At 55.2% G+C, this 7,301-nt stretch overlaps 2 protein-coding genes across 2 annotated transcripts in view; one reads left to right on the forward strand and one right to left on the reverse strand.

Moving 5' to 3' along the window:
- PLK1 (polo like kinase 1) overlaps window positions 1–5,354 on the forward strand; it is a 6,873-nt gene extending 1,519 nt beyond the window's left edge. The window contains exons 2-10 of the mRNA XM_019473966.1: window positions 39–207; window positions 323–467; window positions 953–1,046; window positions 1,603–1,822; window positions 2,148–2,306; window positions 2,590–2,667; window positions 3,356–3,510; window positions 3,979–4,161; window positions 4,604–5,354. Of these exons, the coding sequence (XP_019329511.1) occupies window positions 39–207; window positions 323–467; window positions 953–1,046; window positions 1,603–1,822; window positions 2,148–2,306; window positions 2,590–2,667; window positions 3,356–3,510; window positions 3,979–4,161; window positions 4,604–4,810 (1,410 nt within the window). The 3' untranslated portion in view covers window positions 4,811–5,354. The remainder of the gene's footprint in view (window positions 1–38; window positions 208–322; window positions 468–952; window positions 1,047–1,602; window positions 1,823–2,147; window positions 2,307–2,589; window positions 2,668–3,355; window positions 3,511–3,978; window positions 4,162–4,603) is intronic.
- Window positions 5,355–7,015: 1,661 nt separating this feature from the next.
- The window catches only part of ERN2 (endoplasmic reticulum to nucleus signaling 2), a 9,526-nt gene continuing 9,240 nt past the window's right edge, over window positions 7,016–7,301 (reverse strand). The window contains exon 21 of the mRNA XM_009286503.1: window positions 7,016–7,248. Coding sequence (XP_009284778.1) covers window positions 7,052–7,248 — 197 coding nt within the window. The 3' untranslated portion in view covers window positions 7,016–7,051. The remainder of the gene's footprint in view (window positions 7,249–7,301) is intronic.

Here is a 7,301-nt window from a genome sequence, read left to right on the forward strand (position 1 = left end):
AGGTGTCGGTGTCACCCGGTGCTGACTGTCCCCCGCAGTCGCTGCTGGAGCTGCACAAGCGGCGGAAGGCGCTGAGCGAGCCCGAGGTGCGGTACTACCTGCGCCAGACCATCCTGGGCTGCCAGTACCTGCACAGCCACCGCGTCATTCACCGGGACCTCAAGCTGGGCAACCTCTTCCTCAGCGACGACATGGAGGTGAAGATCGGTAGGTGACCGTGACGTGATGCCCTGCCAGCCCCCCATGGCTGCCCCACGGCAGGGACCCGAGCCCTGGGGACCAGCCGTCCAGGGCCTCTCCGGTCATACCCCATCTCTCCTAGGCGACTTTGGCCTGGCCACCAAAGTGGAGTACGATGGCGAGCGCAAGAAGACCCTGTGTGGGACCCCCAACTACATTGCCCCAGAGGTGCTGGGCAAGAAGGGGCACAGCTTTGAGGTGGACATCTGGTCCATCGGCTGTATCATGTGAGTCTCTGTGCGGCCGTGCCGCGGGCTGGATGTGGGGCTGGGCGGTCCCTGTGGTCCAGGTCTCGTTGGACCCTCTGGGTTTCGGTGTGAGCCGAGGCTTTGGGTGTGCTGTCTCCGGAGCGCCTGCCCTGGCTGAGCCCCGCTGCCAGCCAGCACATGACCCGCCCCCCCATGCTCTGCACACGCTGGTGCGTGTGTCTGCAGGCTGATCTGCTGCACGGCATGGCTGCCTCGGGGCATTTCCCAAAAGCCCACATTTCTGAACTGGAACTTTCTCTAGAGGGTACTGGATCCCAGCTTCCCTTTTCAGAGCAGGAACCAGGTACAGTACGCATAGCTGTCTGCGCTACCGCACGTCCAATGCCAAGCGTGTTCCCTCTGCCAGGAAAGTCCTAGGGTGTGCTTAGGACGGGGTCACTTCTGCACATAAGTCTCAGAGTCTCTTTTGCAAAACTGACACCCTTTTGTCTGTAAACACGCAGGTACACTCTGCTGGTGGGGAAACCACCTTTTGAAACTTCTTGTCTAAAAGAAACGTACATCCGAATCAAGAAGAACGAGTATACTATTCCCAAGGTATGGCGCTTCCCGTGGGTGGATCCATTCACCTCGCAGCAGTTCTCGGTCAGCCTTCTGCTGCACCATCCCGTTTCTGGCACTTAATGGGCTCTCACATAATGGTGAAACCGCTCTTATTGCGGAGTGCGAGGAAGGGGATGTTTCAGTCGGTGGTGGAGTGAACCTGTAGGGCCAGCTTCCTCATGGGGAGCCAGCAGCTGCCCACCCCCACCCCCTCCGCCATAATCCAGCAAAAATCCGAGCTGGGCAGTTGGTACCTGGGGTTAAACGGACATGCGCAAGTCCCTGAGGTCTGGGCCAAGTCCCCATCTCATCCCACTGCTGTTGATTCGGTCTTGCTGAAGTCAGTCGACTTTAGGCTTTGCTTGCTGTTAGGAGACAGCTCCCCATGCCTGCCCAATTCTGTTTCCTCAGGCTTGCATCCTGCTTGCCTGACGCAGCACAGGAGCTGTGCTCCAAGCAGAACTTCCCCGGGTTGTATATCCAATGCCTTTGCCACTAGTGCGCGTTGTCCCCTGACACTTGTCTCTGAACTCTGCCTGTCCCCTCTTAGCACATCAACCCCGTAGCTGCTAACCTCATCCAGAAGATGCTGAGGTCCGACCCTGCCACACGCCCAACTATCGACGAGTTGCTCAATGATGAGTTCTTCACGTCGGGATACATCCCCAGCCGCTTGCCCACCAGCTGTCTCACCGTTGCACCTAGATTTTCAATTGCTCCCAGTGGACTTGAACTGAACGGGCGGAAGCCGCTGACTGCACTCAACAAAGGCAAGTGCAAGTGCCTGGAGGTGAGGCTGGACTGGAGTGCTGGCTGAGGGCCTGCCTGGCCTCCAGCAACATCCAGAACCATCAGTGGGGAATGTGGCGCTCCCTAACCTGTTCTCCCAATTCTTATGAAAACCTGGAGCATTCTGTGAGTGAGAGAGAGGTCTCCTCGCCCTTTGCCCAGAACCAAAGCAGGGAGGAAGTGCTAGCGCTAGCTTTAGCTATATGCTGTACCATGTGTTTCTTATAGCTAGGGTAGAATGTAAATCTGGTGCCTTTAGAAACCTACTCCCTGATCATGCCTCCACCCTTCTCTTTCCTGGCCCAGGACCAGACAGCCCTGCACTAGAGAACTTGCCTGAAAAGGAAGATGTAGCTGGGCTGCGGGAGCTGGGAGATGCTGTTGACTCTCACTTAGCTGACATGTTACAGCAGCTGACTGCAGTCAACTCGGCCAAGCCCGCTGAGAGAGTGGCAGTGAGACAAGGTGAGTCTGGGGACAATCCCACAGGCACTGGCCTTCCTGGATAACTTGCTTCTCTGTCACTCTGATGCTGTTGTCTGAAGCAAGAGCCCGGCTGACCCCAGTTTCAAACTGGAAGGCTGGGAAGCGATGTAGTAGCTACTTACCTTCTTTTTGGCCTTGCTTGCTGGGGTGCACGGGGTGCACAAGGTGCCATGAAATGTCTTCTAACAAACTCCCCTTGCTTGTGCTGGGGTGCACAGGGTGCCATGAAATGTCTTCTAACAAACTCCTTTCCTCTTTGCAGAAGAAGCTGAAGACCCAGCCTGCATTCCCATCTTCTGGGTTAGCAAATGGGTGGACTACTCGGATAAATATGGTCTAGGTAAATAATACGGGGGCAATACTTCAGCCTTTTCTGGCTTCTGAAGAGGCTGGGGGAAGCTTTTGCTGGGGTGCACAGGGTGCCATGAAATGTCTTCTAACAAACTCCTTTCCTCTTTGCAGAAGAAGCTGAAGACCCAGCCTGCATTCCCATCTTCTGGGTTAGCAAATGGGTGGACTACTCGGATAAATATGGTCTAGGTAAATAATACGGGGGCAATACTTCAGCCTTTTCTGGCTTCTGAAGAGGCTGGGGGAAGCTTTGATTTGGGCGTTGCGTAGGTCTGGTTCTTCAATCACAGTATTCCAGTGTGTGTGTCCAAGACCACCACCAGGAACGCTACCAAATACCCAGTGCACCCAGAGTAGTGGTCACTGAACATCAGCCCTGGCCACTTTAAGGTGGAAAATGGCTACCTGCTGCATGAGATGGCTGGCCTCGCTCCGCAGTGAGCACATGCAACTTTAGTTGCCACAGTGGGTACTTCTGCAGCAGGTGATGCAACAAGGGAGTGTGACAAATCCAGAGGAGGAAAAGTGCCACCCAGACCTCCACAAAGAGGAGAATCTTTAGACTCGGTGGGGTGGCTGTCAGGGAAGCCCTAGGTGACACAGCCTTCTGCCTTTGTATTTCATGCAACTGGTGGTCCCATGTATCTGAAGGCCTAATGGGCTCCCTTTTGAACTAGGTTACCAGCTGTGTGACAACAGCGTTGGAGTTCTCTTCAACGACTCCACTCGTCTTATTATGTACAATGACGGGGACAGCTTGCAGTACATCGAGCAAAACAGCACCGAATCCTACTTCACTGTGAGATCCTACCCCTCTGCCTTGAACAAGAAGGTCAGTCCTGGGGACAGGAGCCCTTGCTGGGGGGTAGCTACTCCTGCTGAGACTTCTGCCAGCCTTGTTGGGTTTTGTTGGCAGGGTGGGTCCCAGAGAGGATCATCTGTAACTTGGGGTTGCTGGCATTCTGCAGGCTTCCTCTTGGCTGGTAAAACATGGCCCCAAGGACAGACACTAGCAGCTCTAACTGTTTATTTCTAGTTGCTATCTGAGGCTCACTTATGAGCAGCTTCACAGAATTAAGCGCTCACAAGACTTGCATGTACCAAAGTGTTCAGCAAAGTGAGTCTCAAGTATCACAGACCGAGTTAACTTTGAGTATGAGAATTTGCACAAGTTTGTGCAGTGATGCCTCAAGTTCTGAAAGATGTAAGGAGGCTCTGGGACTGCGATAGCAGCCCCTGCCCTCCCCAGATAGCAGGGGTCACCCTCAGCCTGTCTGCTCACAGCCTTCCCTGTCTGCAGATAACGCTATTGAAATACTTCCGGAACTACATGAGCGAGCACTTGCTGAAGGCGGGTGCTAACATCACGCCACGGGAAGGAGACGAGCTGGCCCGTTTACCCTACCTCTGCACGTGGTTCCGGACCCGCAGCGCCATCATCCTGCACCTCAGCAACGGCACTGTGCAGATCAACTTCTTCCAGGTGAGGCTGCCGCTCTGCGTTTTCCAGGGCTGTAGCTCCAGCTGGTGAAGGAGCCCTGCTACACGCAGTGCTGTACGCAAGACAGCAGGAGGATGTAACCTGAGCTGAAACTTTGCCCGGTGAACCGAGCACTGCGAGGCTCCTTACTCCCCTTGCTGGTACGTAAGGCACCCGGACGCTCCTAGCCTGTGAAGGGGCTGTGTCTGTTAGCAGGAGGCAGGCTGCTGCACGGTCTCAGGTGCAGTGGTCTTGAGCTGGCTGGCCAGATCGATTTGCTCCCCTTTGCTGCAATCCGTGAATGAATGCTGCAGCATGGTGCTTTGTCAGCGTGCTTCTGGGTGCAGCTGGGATGCCCCAACTACTTCAGAGGTGGTTCATCCTGAGAAAATGTGGTCCCTGAGGAGCAGAGTGCTCAGGGTGACGGTGTGTTCTCTCCCCGCAGGACCACACCAAAGTCATCTTGTGCCCTCTCATGGCTGCTGTCACATACATAGATGAGAAACGGGACTTCCGCACGTACAAGCTGAGCCTCATCGAGGAACACGGTTGCTGCAAGGAGCTGGCCAGCCGGCTCCGCTATGCTCGCACCATGGTGGAGAAGCTCCTCAGTTCAAAGTCTGGCTCAGCCCGTGTGAAACCCTCTACTTAGACCTCGTTCTCGATGGACTCAACATCTGTGCCAAACTGTCCCAGCTGTAGATGAGGAGGTCTAGTAGCATCCCTGCTCGCGCTGTAACCTCCCATTACGTAGCTGGGCTCCCACTCCTGGGTATGGCCTAGTTGCCACAAGGAAGCCCCCTGATGCTGTGGGAACGGTGTTGTTCACTCTGACTGGTACCCAAAGGTTTCTTGCTCCCCACTCTGAATAGAAAGTCTATTTTTTAATTGCGTACCTAGTCTTTTTTTCTAACTTCCCAAAGCCAAAAGCCTGACTCGAAAACCAACCCTCTTGTCTGAGGCTCCTGGGCCTTCTCTTGAGAAAATAAAGCACGGGGAGAGCAGAACTATCATGTAAGTTATTTGTACATGTCTGTGCTGATGCTCTAGGCTTCCGTTTCCTCTTGTAGAAGTTCAGGTAAGATATTTAACATGCCCAGGGTGAGACTGAGCAATCAGCCTTTTAATACTGAAATTAATCTCCATGAAAGCTAAACTTTTGTATATTGCATACTTGATTAAAGATTGTTCGCTGCAGCGTCCAGCCTGTCGTGGTTCCCTTTGGCTTGCTGTGAGGGAGGGAGCCGCACCTTGCCTCTGGCTTCCTCTCCAAGCAAGAGCTGTCCTCTTCCGTGAGCTCATGCTGCCCGCCTCATTGTGCGGATCTCCCTAGCTGTGCTGCAGGAGAGGAGACCTTGGGCGTATGACGGGAGACGTGCTCTAACCTGGAGGCTAACAGCCTACCTTCTCATTTCCCGTTTCATCGGCTCTCTTTACTACATGAAAGGTGCTCAAAAATGTGACTGTAGCATTAGGGAAAGTCATCTACTGTAGTAGACTTCAGCAGGAGCCCAGTCAGCTATGTTGGGTTTTCTCCCACTGTTGCTGACTGCCAGCACCTACCGGTGCTCTCAGGCCAGTTTATTTTTGAGCAGGACAAGCTTTTTAGTTTTTATTTTTTATAACATTTTGTATAAAATGCTCGAGGCCATATAGTATTCTGAAAACAAACCAGGTACAAACCCCTTGTTACCTGCATAACAAAATCCCACACCCCAGCACACAGAGGAATCGGATTGTACAAAATTATTGCTGTTCTAGAGAGGAAGCCCTGCCCACGGACCCCGCGGGTGCTGTACTTGGAGGCTGGCTCATACGAAATATGCCCATGGGGATGCTGTAAAATAGAATGCCCATGGGACACCTGCCCTGGGGCAGCAGGAGAGGCTGCGGGAGCTGCAGGCGCGTGTTCGGAGGGAAGGGATCCCTGGGGAGAAGGGGTTTCCCTGCCTTTGTGTCCCTGCTCTGTGACAACTGCTCCTGAACAGCTGTGCTACTGTGCAAACTGCACAGGGCTGACACGGGGGGCTCTGGCCTGGCATAACGACAGGCTGCTGGTGACCAAAAGGGAGAAAACCTTTTTCTCAGCCCAGCTGAGATTAAAAACTTTGTTTTGGGATTGTGCTGGAGGCCCTGTGCTTCCCTCCGGGGCTGGTGGCACCTTGCCCTCAACAGCCCTGATGAAAATGGCAGGTCTGAGCCCTGGGGCGGCTGCTAAAAGCTGACCCGCTGTGCCTCAGCCCTCGGTGGGGCTGAAGGATTGTCTCCAGTGTCACGACTGGTGTATCAGTCCTGGTCACAGCCATGTTGAACACACGCTCAAAGAGCAGCTTTCTCAGGCATGCGGCATGGGAGGATAAAGCACGCCAATCCCTGGTGAGTGCCCCGTTGGGACCCGGCACCAGCCCGGCTGCATCGCTCTGCCAGTGCATCGCTCTGCCAGTGCATCGCTCTGCCAGTGCATCGCGCTGCCGGCTGCCCTCAGGAAAACCCAACGCGTGTTTTCTTCTTCCTTCTCAAACACCATGTCCACCGCAGAGGTTTTTTTTGTTCTCTGACAGAGATGCCTTCAGGCCACTGAGTCTGACTGTGAGTGTTTGCAAAGGTGGGTGCCCAGAGGGTCCCTCTTGGGCTCAGGAGACCCCCCAGGTGAGAGCCCAGTGCCACCCTATGCTCACCTCTTCTGGACCATGCTGCTTGTAACCCACGTGTACGCTGGGCAACCAGCTGGTCCTGGGGCCTCACCTTGCCCCGGGGAGGGGGAGAAGGATGCCGGAGAGCCCCCGGGACTGCTCCCAGCTGCTGCAAGATGGGGCTGCGGATACGGGCAGGGCAGGGAGGAGTGCCCCCAGCAGCCTCGCACCCTGGGTGCCGTCCCGGCATGCATCCCCGCTCACTTGCTGTCGCCTCCTGGCCCCTGGCAGTAGTAGGAGTGGAAGAGCCGCTCGCGGGCACAGACTTTCATGGCCCCATGCGTGTGCAGCAGCAGCCGGGGGAAGCGGGAGGTGAAGTACTGCACAAAGCCATCGGGGACGGAGCCCAGGGCTGCACGGACGTCGGCTGGCAGCTCGTGGTAGTGATGCTTCTGCAGGAGAGAGGGTGAGGTGAGTGGGGTGTGCCGGCCGCAGTGGGTGCAGGGGAGC

The sequence above is a fragment of the Aptenodytes forsteri genome, unplaced genomic scaffold (assembly GCF_000699145.1).
Source record: "Aptenodytes forsteri isolate BGI_AS27 unplaced genomic scaffold, ASM69914v1 Scaffold55, whole genome shotgun sequence".
Classification (NCBI taxonomy): domain Eukaryota; kingdom Metazoa; phylum Chordata; class Aves; order Sphenisciformes; family Spheniscidae; genus Aptenodytes; species Aptenodytes forsteri.